At 35.8% G+C, this 13535-nt stretch overlaps 1 protein-coding gene across 2 annotated transcripts; it reads right to left on the bottom strand.

Annotated features, from left to right (window-relative positions):
• Nucleotides 1-300: 300 nt before the first annotated feature.
• LPAR4 (lysophosphatidic acid receptor 4) lies at nucleotides 301-13326 on the bottom strand. 2 transcript variants are annotated; one of them, XM_079911355.1, is made up of 4 exons: nucleotides 13159-13326; nucleotides 9778-9879; nucleotides 3173-4361; nucleotides 301-351 (listed from the first exon to the last, which is right to left on the bottom strand). In XM_079911355.1, exon 3 carries the CDS (start codon nucleotides 4283-4285, stop codon nucleotides 3173-3175), a length of 1113 nt encoding a protein of 370 aa, XP_079767481.1. In that variant the 5' UTR covers nucleotides 4286-4361; nucleotides 9778-9879; nucleotides 13159-13326; the 3' UTR covers nucleotides 301-351. The 2 variants fall into 2 exon arrangements, with proteins under 2 accessions (XP_079767481.1, XP_079767482.1); XM_079911356.1 differs by lacking the exon at nucleotides 13159-13326 and adding an exon at nucleotides 10834-10884.
• Nucleotides 13327-13535: the final 209 nt, after the last annotated feature.

The raw sequence follows: 13535 nt of genomic DNA, 5'->3' as shown, positions 1-13535 counted from the left end.
ATTTGCAACTCTGCATTAGTCTTTAGACAGCCTCCAAAACAAAGTACTGGAATTGGTTTGAGAACAAATATACTTTAATAAGTTCTTTCTTGAAGGATGGAGGAAAGATAAAAGAAAATTGTCTCTGGGTGCCCACAAATAAAGGCAAAGTTGAAGGTTCCCTTTTCTCCACATCCTCGTCAACATTTCTTGTTTCTTGTCTTTTTAATAATAGCCATTCTGATAGATGTGAGGTGATATCTCATTTGACTTGCATATCCCTGATGATTAGTGATGCTGAGCATCTTTTCATGTGCCTGTTGACCATCTTCCTTGGAAAAATGTCTATTCAGGTCTTCTGCACACCTGAAACTAATATAATATTGCATGTCAATTGTAATTCAATAAAAAGGGAAAGTTGAATAAATAGTTGACCAAAGTATAACTGCTAGATAATCCAAGTGTATTTTATTACATTTAATAAGCATTTAAAATCCAAGTTGTAAATACAGTTGAATGATTGCTTTTGCTTTTAAATGTAAAATAAAAGGCAATTTTACATTTAGTTTACATTACATTTTGTTGGTTACATTGTTAACATGACAAAAATTTTTATTATTAGCAAGTTATATTAACTATAAAATTGGAAATCAAGATAAATTGAAATATGGAAAAGTAAACAAAACTAAATATGGAAATTACACAAAAGGAAACTGGTTTATTGATATATTTTATGTCAACTTGGTTAATATATCCTATTAAATGGTTTGGTGTCATAATCCTCAAATTTCATAATTTTGAGAGTCCAGGGCACAAACAAAAGTTCACATATAGTTTATACTTACAAGAAACAGAAAAGAAAGAATACCAAAAGAAAAAGATTATTCATACTTTGATTACTAATTTGATTTTACAACATAACTTAACAACCAAATTTTACCTAACTTAACCTAATTTCATCTAACTCAACCTAATGCCTTACATATTCTATCTATTGCATGTTTATTTTTAGGACTTTAGATCATGAGGAAAAAGTAATGCCATTTTTGAGAATTCATTTTTATTATTGTTCTATTGTTTTAGCCTTTTTTTCACTTAGTTCGTAACCCAGGCACAGATTTGGTGGTTTTTAAAATTACATTAGGCTCTTGGATTTTTATCTAAAAATCTTAGTATTTTTAAATCTACATATGTCAGAAAGAAAAACAAAGGTTAATGAGAGCTTTAACAATTTGCTTATTGCTTTAAAAGTTTTACTTTTTTGTCGTTGTACGGTTTTTAATCTCTCCTTGGCACAAGTTCAGCAACTTACAAGATGCATTGTTCCTGAAAGTTTTACTTAAAAAGTCTTAGCATTTTAAAATTATCACATCTCCAAATAACTTAAAAATCGATTAAAACATATTTTAAGAATATTTTGGTTTGGTTTTGTAGTGCTTTAATTGTGTGTGTGTAGTATGCATGCAGGATATTTATTTCCACTGCTTCTTATATGAGAACAAATGTAGCATCTTTCAAACTATACCGCGCTCAGAAGTTTTGTTTATAGGTCTTAATATTCTTAAACCTACACTTCATCCAATAAATAGTAAGAGATTATAAGGATGTTTTTGTTGCTTTTGTTGTTTAAGTTAGTTATAAAAAATGTTTTCTCTTCTTTTGTATACCTTTAAATATTGATTTTAATTGCTCTTGAACTAGATGCCAGTTTAGCAGCTTCCTAGCTGCATTTTAATTCAAAGCATCATATGAAAGTTATAGTATTTTGTAAGTTTGAAAAATGCTCAGAAAAAAAAGTTCTAAGTTTTTTTTGTGTTTTTTTTGTTGTTTTCTAAGGGGTCATTTTGTTTTATTTTTTCCAATGAGGTCCTGACCTGGGCACAAATGTAGCAGATTTCTACCTGTATTGTACTCTAAAATTTTTTACAAATAATTCAATATTTTTAAGTTTACATATACTCAAAAAATAAATAAAATATTAATGCAAGTCTTAGGAATTTTTTGTTGTTTTTATCATTTTGCAGTTTTTCTGTTTTTTGTTTGTTTGTTTGTTTGTATTGGTTTAGTTTGGTTTATGTATTTTTTTTCAATATGCTCCCAACCTGGGCACAAATTCAGCAGCTCTCCGGCTATACTGTGCTCCAAAATTAATATGAAAGAATAAGTAAGTTAAAGTTACAGATCTCTACTCCCTCCCCCCAAAAATGATTAATGCAAGTTTTAAAAAACTTCTTTTGTTTTATGGTTTTTTTGTTATTGTTTCTAAATTTTTTCAATTTGCTCCTGACCTGGGCACAAATGCAGCAGCTTTCTGGTTGCACTCTGCTCCAAACTTTCATATAGAAAATATTTATAAAAACCAGTCTCTGAAAAGAAGGATAATTGGAAATTCTTAGAAAAAATGTTGATGTCTCTTAGTTTTTTATGAATATTTGTTGTTTTATGTGATTTTCCATTTTGCCCTGTTTTGGGCACATATTTAGCAGCTTTCTGGATCTGAAGTTTCATATGAGAAATTTAATGTAGTGTAGAAAAAGGAAAACGTTTTTAAAAACTGACACTGCTGGTGACTGCAAATATGTAAATCCAGTTAATCTTCTGTTTCTTCCCAGCCATATTCATGCAAACAAAATTTATGTTTCTGCTTTCAAAATATATACAACAAATTTTGCTAGCTCTCTTAAATTTGATACTTTTTATTAATAATGTTAAGCTAAAATATGTTAGTCTGCTAAAATAAACTCAATGACAATTCAAAAAGAAAAAAAAAAGACTAGCATATATCAGTAGTAACACAAAAGGTTGTTTTTTAAAAAAAATAATCCCTGAATTTGTTCTATATTTATAGGCCCAACCTAATTACCAAATATTATTGGAGTAGAAATATATTTTTTAAAGTTTTTAAGTAATCTCCATATCACTAAATCCAAGGCTACTGTCTACTTATATAATGTGGTACAATGAATTTCCAACCCAGCAGAAGAATTTGGCAATAACTTTTTGTTGTTGTAATTAGACCTGACCTATAATTATTGAACAAAACAGCATATGTACAATAAACATTCAAATAAATGTATCTGACTGTATTCAGTACATTATTCTCAATATCATTAGCTTGAAATCTTTTCTCTTATTCATAGCATAGGAAAATCGTAGAAGAAACCATATTTGGACCTAAAGAGAGTTCTCATACCTAGAAGGTGGATTCTAGCATTAATTCACCACCATTATGTGTTGTTTGATCACTAACTTCCTCTTGAATAGCTGGAAGGGAAGGCTTTGTGGTCAGAGGTGTTTCAGTCTTAAACAGAGACTCCATCCTGATATGGGTATTGATGTAGAAGGACTTCTGAAAGGACTCAAGGGTGAAGTAATAGATGAAAGGGTCAAAGCAACAGTTCAGAGTTGCAAGGCACAAGGTGATTGGGTACATAATCTTTGCAAATCTTTCCAACAAGCAATTGGTAATGGCTTGGGAGCGCACTAGGGCATACAGGAAGAGGACGGAGTTATAGGGTACGAAGCATACCACAAAGACTGCCATATGCACTGTGATCATCTTCAGCACTTTTTTCTTATTGGTCCCAATTTGAGACAGTGTAGCAGGCTTACGGAGGGTTTTTAGCACCACAGAAGAGCAAGAGACATTCAGTATCAAAGGAATGATAAAACCAACAACTTCAATAAATATGGTTATCTTGGACAGATAAGTCTTCCATACACGTTTGGAGAAGCCCTCAAAGCAGGTGGTGGTTGCATTGTTGACATTAGTGGTGGAGAATAAAGAGGCTGAAATACCACCACTGAGGACTAGGATCCAGACTCCAGCACACACAATGGCAGAATTCCTCCTGGTCCTAATGGTACGAGATCGGAAGGGATAGACAATGGCCAGGAAGCGATCCACGCTAATACAGGTAAGGAAGAGCATGCTCCCATAGATGTTGGTTAGAAATGCAGTCCCAGAGATCTTGCAGAGGGTGTCACCAAAAGGCCAGTGGCGGTTGAAATTGTAAAATATTTTGAAAGGTAGAGTGCAGACAAAGAGCAAATCAGAGAGGGCCAGATTGGTGATGAAAACAGCCGTCTCACTTCTCATTTTCATGCGGAAGCAGAAGACAAACAGAGAGGCACTGTTGGTTATCAGACCCAGGATGAATACAACACTGTAGACAGCACCATTCAGATTATACTTGAAGGAATCATCAACAATGCAAGTATTATTGGCAGTAGCATTGCCCAACCTGGGTCTGAGGCTTGAATTTAAATCTTGGAATTGGAAGTCAATGAATCTTCTGTCACCCATGGATTTTTTTCAGGAGGCCTGCTGGCTGCAGGGTTCAGCACTCTGAGACTAAGGACTGGTAGGAAATGTTTTCCTCCTATGGGAGACAAGATGGAACCAGTCATCAAATCTACCTTCCATCCACGATTTCTGTGGAGTAAAAGATATTCTGTCTACCCAGACTGGAAATAACATGCACATTCAATTCAGTTTAACAAATACCTTTTGAGTACCTACCATATGTTAAAAGGTACTACAAGAGTATGTTGCAGGAGTAGGAGAGATCACACTCAAGACAGTAATTGCAATACTGTAGCACTGCAATGCACAGGAATAAGGTATTTGTTTCTGGGGAGCCCAAGGCCGGTAGGGGCAGGGTGGGGGCGAGGGTGACTCTGATGGTTAAAACAATGTTAATACTTTGAAATTTGTATGATTTTTTAACTTTCAAAAGCATGTTTTATTTGATTCCTACAAGTACACCATAAGGCAGGCAAGGCAGGAATTTATCACCATGTTACAGAAGCAGAAACTGAGGCTTATGTAATTTAGAATTACAATAATGTCAGAAATGGAAGAACATGTAAATGATACAGTCAGAACCAGAATTCAGGTGTTTTTAAAAAAAATTCCTAACTAAAGGATTATCAAGCTACTCTAAATTATCAATACATTGTCTACTTTCCAGTATTACTAAACTTCATTGTCTGAGTATTAGTTCTACTGCACAAGAGTACAGGTGGATATAGGACCTCCAGGACAACCTCTTTAAAAAGTTATGAGTAAACTCCTGAATTAAAATGTTGATTCACCTTTTCTTCCAAAATATAAGTTTAGAGAGCAGGGATCCCTCAGTATATTAAAGTTCTGGCTAAAACTTTTTTCACTATACTACGTTGCCTTTATAGAGAGATATTTCAAATGACAATCTCAATGTTTCCCTATTTCAGACTATGGTCCCTTTCTAAGCTTTGTTCATGCCAGACCCTAAGCCTTGGGTATTTTCCTACTCCCTCTCCCACTGCTCATTCCATCAGTTACTATCATGCCTTCAGCTCTTAAAATGGCCCTGGTCAATAAAGCCTTTCCTGGCTGAATACAAGTGAAATATGAAAGGTAGATTTGAGGTGAACAACCATCCCCCTGTACATTTCTGACCTGGCCAGTTACATGCCCTCTGCCTGCCACCACTTGTACACGTGGCTGTCACTGACTAATCATCTTTGTTGGGTATCTGAACCATCATTGTTCAAAGGTGCATATAGAAATCTTACTAACCATCTCCTAGGTCAACAGCTGCCATTGGAGGACTGTCTTCTGAATGCTCTATAATACACTATGAACAAGTTGCAGCTGAATGAATTGTTTTCAATGAGGAAGATATGGAATAAAAGTGGTTTTTGTTCTTGACTTATCCAGTAATGGGTTTTCATATGATTATATTTTAAAACGCAAAAACCATTTCTCTGAAGTGATTCCTCCTTATGTCACTCTTTCCTTCCACCTCCCAGGGAACAGGTCAAAGGGCCTCTGTATCAGAGAAGGGAGTGGCAGGGGGAACCTGCCATAGATATAGAGGCCTGAAGTCACTTCAACCAGTGTTTGGCCTGAGGGGAAAAAAACTGGTTTGAGAAAAAAAAAATCACTCACTACAGTGCCCAGAACGAGAGCTGACCTTGGAGAATATAGGGTGCAAAGCAAAGGGTTGGCATTTTTAATAGCTAAAGTTTTAAAGTTAAAATTGGAAGTGTGCCGTTCCTGATTTCTCATTCAACAAAGCTTTATGGAGTGCCTCCCCTTAGAGCCTAACACTGCTCTAAGATCATATTTCTTCTTGGCCATTTCATCTCACAGGCCCAGCTCAACTTTTGCCAGAAGTAACCTTGGTATACGAAAACAGGCTATAGTAGGAACCTTGACAAAGTAAGGTCCAGGAGGAAAAAAAAACAGAGAAGGAAGAAATAAAAATAGATTGGGAGAGCAGAAGAGAAGATGGCAAAGAAAGTAGCAGAGAAGGAAAAACTGAAGAATTGAGAGAAAAGGGAGAAGAAAAGACAAAAAAAAGAAGATCTTGCTGGAGAGAGGTCAGTGCTTCCATCTAATTTGTATTGAGGGCTTGGAGGGTACTCCCAATTTATAAGTCCTCCAATTTCACCCTCTCTACCTTGCTTCATCTCACTTCTTCCAATTTTCTCAGAAAAAAACAGTACACAGTGGCCAAGGGGGTGGCAGAAACAAAAAGAGTGGCAAACTTCTCAACTGCTTAAACCATATTATATACTATTTTACACCCCCACACGCTACCCATTAGGCTGGAAGTCATTTTTTTTCCATTGTTGAAAGAAATCAAGATAGTCAAAAATATCCTTCTAACATAGTCACACAATCTAAAGAAATTACAGGAATGCAAAACCCCTAACATTAAAGCCAAGCTTCATTCACTATGATCTGCTTGCACCTGCCTTCTACAAAAAGTACTGCTAATAAGTTTATTTTATTTGAAAAATGCTTTCATAATAGAAGTCTCTTCACATTTGCTCAGACTCCCTCCAGTCTGCCCACTGGTGACCCTTTTACACAGTATACTTCTAGTTCACTGGCTATGTATTATTTTGTACTTCCCAAGATGGCATGTTTCAAATAGGTGAGCTTTACTCCGCAGTTATCTATTCAGTTTTATATCTCCCAGAACATATACACTATACCCACAGCAGGCAGTCTGCAAAAGCCTGGCACTTCTGCTTTGCTGCATTGAGTAACCAAATCCTGTGGGAGAGAAAGGACCACAGACAAGAAAGCATTACAGTCTCAATCCTGAAGAGAGAGCATGGGAAAACTGTCACTAAGGCCCTATTCATAGCTTTCTCTTGCTCAAACACACAGCCCCTTTGCTGTCTCGCAGCGAGGGTGTGGTGCTGGGATTTAACACAGCACTGTAAGCAAGGAGTTCTATTTCTGATTCAGACACTGGTTCACTCTGTAACTTGGCTATACTGTTTCTCTTCCCTGTATAAACATTACCTCTAGCCTCACAGCTGAGGCTAGGAAGATTCAACAGGGCTTGTGAGTAGCTTTATGAGCTTGACCAGCATTCAGCCCAACCTAACCACAAAGAAACATTACCGGAGTTTTTTCCTTCTCCCTCCTCTGGCACAACTGGACACCTATGTCTCTGTCTTTCTTGGTATGCTGAACTTCATATTAGCAACACATCTTTCTCTTAACACCATGTATACCCTTTACTTCAGAAATCCCCCCTTGAGTTTCAACCTTAACTACACAATTTTGTCATAATGGGACAATCCAGGAGTGTGTCCCAAAAGGAATATCTCCCACTGAGCTATGGTTAAAAAAAAATCAGAGAGGCATTTGGCTCTTAAACTAATTCTGAAGGAGAATCAGTGAAAAAGAGAAACAAGGTCTCTTTTCTGACTGGCTTCCTTTCTTTTGACTGAAATAAACAGTGTTTTTTAACCACTGGATTTTCCTAAATGGCTAACATATTGTGCACTGAATGGAGGCAAAGGGCCAACACTTGAGCTTCAGATAAGATGAAGAAGAAAAAATATAGGCTGACACAGTTAATTACATCTTTCACTGCAAGTAGCATTAGACTATTATCTTGTGAAGACCTTTACAGCCAATTATTTTAACAATTAATCACCTAAGGGTTCAGAGTGCTGATTGCATGTATTTGCAGTGACAATGGACAGGAAGCAGGTCACCTGGAGGTTGACCAAAGAGAAATCTAACCCTTGCTGAATTTTTAACTTTGACCTACACATATGGAGCCAGTATAGGCAGTTCATAGTAGTGTTCACAATGTTTTTCCCTTATAAAAAAATTCTAATCATAATGAAATATACCATGTTTTCAGTCTTTTGGGCTCCTGAAGGAAGTAGAGTTAGCCTTTTTGCCCTATAAAGATGAATACCTAAATTACTTCACTAAGTGCTAAATTTTCAGGTGATACATTGGAAACAAAGCTCTAATTTCTGGCATATGCCCAGTAGCCTAGAAAGGCTGGCTTGCTTTTGTTCCCCACAGAAGACAATCCAGAACTCAGGGAGGCAAGGCCTTGAAGGCAGAGTATACTTAAATTTTCTTGCTTTGCTCCCTTTTTAATGAGCTTGGGTCAGATCAGAGTGCTTCTGATCCCCAGAGCATTTCCTCTTTCTACTGGTCGAAGTTTAGGAACACTGACACAATAGTTTTCGGAGGAAGCTGAAACCTATTGTGTCCTTTCTATAAATATCTAGCAGTGAAGCAAACTAAAAAATACAAAAATGTTGCAAAAATACAGATTAAAACCATCCTGCTGGAGTAATAGGGAATATGTCTAGACTGCCACTCCTCAGATGAGTGGCTGCTAACAGAGAAGACTCCTTAAGGAAATTTTCTAGGCCAAGTCACAAACACAGATCACAATCATTCACACGGTTCCAATTGATGTTCCTATGCATTGGCTGCTGTTTCATAATAGTTTTCAAAACACAACCTAGCCTTATAAAATTACATATGGAGGAAACCATAGGTAAATGTTTCACTCTAGAATTGAGCTGGGAAATTGATCTATATCAGGTCTCATCTCAAACAAGCCTCTCTCTGTGTCAAATGTTTAGACTGACAAGCTCGTTTACTTTATTTTTTTGTCCTCATTTATTTTTATGCAAGAAATATCCTTTTGAAAAAGGCTTTCTATGTTAAATTTGGTTCACACTAAGATTATTATGGCTGTTTTGTCCCCCTACTTTATTTGAAAAGAGGAGGAAATTGACACAGGCCCTAATCTGAGCAGTTCCTATCCTCAGTGTTTAACTTAATTTTTTTCACCAAAAAATATTCCAGTCTCTCACTAACACTTCACTTGATAACACAGTCTAATTTTTGGAAAATAATGTGGTTTAGTGCTCAATATGATGGGACCAAAGTTTGCATCAACCCTACTAAAGTAGAATTTTCCCTAAGAGTAAGTTATAGAGTAAGACAACTGTAGACAAATTGCTCAACCTAATCTAATGAAATTGTCTAGAGTCTTCAGACTTAATATCTCATCTCAGCAGAAGCCCCAGACCTTTTGGGGGAAAAAAATTAGATATTCCTAAAAGAGCCCATTTGCAAATCCTGTGAGGCTCTTAAATTCCAGCTAGGAATCTGGCTTTATTTCACATAGTTGAACAGATAAATTAGTTATCAATTTGCATACCAATTCATCTGATATACTTGGATACTGATCCTGATAATATAAGCAAAAGCCATGTCTCCCACTGCTAAAGGCATATACCAGTGGCAGAGAAGGTTTAAACCAAAGAATCAATATTCTTTTACATCATACCTGCCTGGATTATAATAAACAATTACAACTCTTCCATTCATTCTGGATTTTTGGATCATATAACCTATAATAAATTGGAAGCACTGGTTAGAGAAGTGCTGGAGAATAAAATTAAGAAGTGCTGGAGAATAAAATTAAGAATTTTAGAGAAAGTTATTACCAGGACAGTGGTACTCACCACATTAGTTCAAACCAAATTCTGGAACCAATTTTATCCAAGACTTGGGTGATGAATGAACTTTCTGGAGGTACTGCGGTTAGAGATTTCCTCCAATGGATGCTGTGAAATAGAATTACTAACAATAGTGTGCCATGGAGAGAGCTTTTCAATAAAATATATACCAAAATATAAGGTAAAGAAATATATTACGTGATATAAATCAGAGTAAATGAGAGCCAACATATTTTAAAATGGTATCTAAATGCTTTGGATTTCATTATTACAGAGTTGCAGATAACATTTTATTTTCAAAGCTTGTTACTGCTATGTCATATTTTGTTAGTTATATTGACACACATAAAGTCCATGAGTTTATGTAACTTATAATCACTTAAAGATAACTAGTGACAAAAAGCATAAAAATACTTCTTCCACTTTATAAGGTAATACATTACATTAAAAATAACTGAACAAAGATTTATTTGGCCTGAAGTTGTATTGGTTCTTTGTGGGTTTTTTCTGTTTTATTTTATTTTCTTTTTCCCTGGCAGCAACTGTTACTATTGGGCAGGAGTCTTGATAGGAGAAGAGGAAAGGAGACTGGAACAACAGGTAGAGACCTTACTGCCTTGTCTCTAGCACCCCCAACCCAGCTGGATTTCTTTCTTCCCTGAACTATAGTGATATGAGCAAGTCTTCAATTACTTCAGTTAGCACACTGACAATCACTGCTCCCTCTACTAGGATGTTCTAGGTCAACCTAATATAGCATGTCTGTAATATCTTCAAATCACAATTCTACCCAAAATACTGGTATAGAACCAGAAATACTCTGCAGTGGAATTCATACAGGTAGCAACTGAATTTGAACCCTACTCACTTACTGCCTGTAAAGTAGAATCATCTGCTAGTGGCAAACTTACACTATCATCACATCTCACCCTCTTCTGAAGGTGGCCTAAACGAAGCAGACTGCTATGCTTCAACTCTCCTGAAATAATTTTTCTCTAATCTAAGGGAATCAAAACTTAAAAAATAAAATCATTAGATAATTTAAAATATATTTGAGATCACCTTAACATTAAGGAGAATTGATTTTCACACTCCTCCAGAGAGCAGTATTCCTGGAATGAAATTAATATTATTTTACTGGTTTATCTTAAAGAAAGACAGAAGCATTAACATTTCTTTCTTTTATGGCTTTCACAATTGATACAGATTATAAAGAAAACTTCTTTTTGTTTAGAATCAAAGCAAACCAGGAAGTTCAAATACCCAGAAATTTTCATATTTGGTGTTAATTCAATATAGCCACGTCCAGGCACATCACTAGCTAACTGTGTGAGACCAAGTCATAGTCCCTTTCTGTACCTCAGTTTCTCTTCTCCTTCCATCTTTTCCTTGATTAATAGCAGCCCTCAACTCATGTTATGGCAGTGTGGCCTCACTGGCTGTTCCCTCCTGTCAGTGTTTTTACCTGTTCCCATTTGTCACTGCAAAAAAAATTTTTTAATCCCTCTAAGTCTGAGATAAGGGGAATTAATTTTTATTAGACTCAATGAAATTATTGCTAGATTTATTTTTTAATGATGTATAATTTACATATAACATTATATTAGTTTCAGGTGTATAATATAATGATTCAATCGATATTTGTATATATTGTGAAATGATCATCACAGTAAGTCTAGTCAACATCCATCACCATATGTATTTTAGATTTATTTTAGTAACAGAAGTAAATATTATTAATTATTGTCAGAAGCTAAGGATCACAGATCAAGCTGCCATTTATATCGTAAAGTCTCCCTAATATCCTCATTTTCCTCATCCTCTGTCCTTATGCCCATATCAGCTCTAATTGTCTAGGTCTTAATCCTTGACCTTCTCTACCTGTTCCCCAGTGACCTCTCTCCTCAAAATATAAGGTTATCGAAATACTTCAGAACATAACTATAGAGAATCAGTAGACTACTTATCCCATGCCTTGCTCTAATCACTTATCTACTAAAAGTGAGGATTGATTCCAAATGGTAGGTAAACTCCTATTAAGCTCCCAATTTTCAGTACTAGTATTCACAAACACATTAGTGAGTTTTTTCCTCCCCTGTAAGAAGGCCAAGAGTAGACTATACACAATGACCATACACTGAGAAAAAAAAGGCAACTATACAATTAAGCCTTATCACAGTAAGGGCAACAATTCTCATTACATTTTCTGTCAAATGGAATTGAATAGATCAAGCTTTAGCTAAACTTGGCCTGAGTGTTTCTGTAGGGCATATTCCCAGTCCTCTCTTTAACTTTTGTGAGTACACATTCTGAGGGGCAGGTCTGATTATTCCAATAGGGCTTTGATTTGCATCTCTGATTAGCAGGAGATGCTTTAGAGTGTAGCTGCCATCAAGTGTATCAGCTGAACTCATCCTTTATAGGAACAGCACATTTCATCTGTGACAAGGCAAAAGGATTTACAATCTATGTTGATGGGATATGTTATTTGAAATTTTATTCTGAAAAATAAACATGTTTCAAAGCCACTGAATAATTTGGAGCTTAGGTTATTATTGTTGTCTTCATGTTGGTCAAGGAAAAAGAAAGCTGGTATAATTTGGTAAGGTAGCAAAGTAAATAACCCCACCAAGCTCTGAAATGTTCTAATCTTCTAATTTGTCTGGTCTTTTCCACAGTGGAATAATAATAAATTACATTGCTCAATTTCCTAAAACAAAGTAACCAAAATACAATATTTATCAATTCAACAAAATCTTGTAAGTAAAAATCTTAAAAATATTCAGGATATACAAGAAGAGAATTTTAAATATGTCACATTATTGCATTTGTATGGAAAATAGCACTTAAGTTCACATATAAGGGCAAATTCCATTTATGCCAGAATTAGTTTTTCATTGAAATGTGTTTCTTCCTTTATGGTCTAGTTCATGAATTATTCAATATAACAAATGTCACATTCTCCATAAATCAATTAGGCATCAAAGGCACGCTGCTGTATAGTTTTACTAGAAGAAACCTCATCAAAATAGAAGCCACATTAGCTCACAATCAATTGTAAACCAAAGAAATATAAAGCTAGCCAAAAGAATTTCTAAATTGCTCTACTCTGTGATTTTAAATCATCTCTTTAGGACAACTGTGTTTACATGAAACAACAGCCTGAAAATCTTGTATCTCTTCCACTGAAACAGTATTATTGCCAAAACAATAGAAATTCCTGCTTTTTTTTTAACCATTCGACTCGAAGATCCCTGTTCAGCACTTCAGAGTTGAAATCTAACTTCTTTCCCCAAACACTCTAAGCATCAGTGTTTCCACTGAAGTTTGTTATGCCATCCCCCCACCACCAAACGCCCGAATCAAATCTTTCTCAAAGAAACTTACCCCAAGAAAGAGTGTGCTAGATGAGAGAGTGTGCTCATGCCTGTAGACAATTAGCTAATAAACATGTAAACGGGCAACTCGCACTTTAGAAGTGCATATTTTAATCTATTATTCTTTTTTACAGGGAAAGGTTAGCCCAGCCCAAAGCAGCAGACACTGGGCTGCCGAAGCTTCTTACAGCAAACTGCTCATTCTGAAAATGTGAGCTTATTTACATTTATCTCTTTCCCTTTGTTAAGGAACGGCCCTCTTGAATGCTGTAGCTGGCATGCCTTTAACAAACAGGACGCAAGAAAAGGCCCAAAGTCCGGGCCGGAGCGTAGGGCCGGGGGAACTCTTGGGGGTCTCAATAGGAAATGCTTTTCATTGGATAAGGA

The sequence above is a fragment of the Stenella coeruleoalba genome, assembly GCF_951394435.1.
Source record: "Stenella coeruleoalba genome assembly, chromosome: X".
In the NCBI taxonomy this organism is placed as follows: Eukaryota; Metazoa; Chordata; class Mammalia; order Artiodactyla; family Delphinidae; genus Stenella; species Stenella coeruleoalba.
This window is presented reverse-complemented; position numbering and strand designations above follow the sequence as displayed.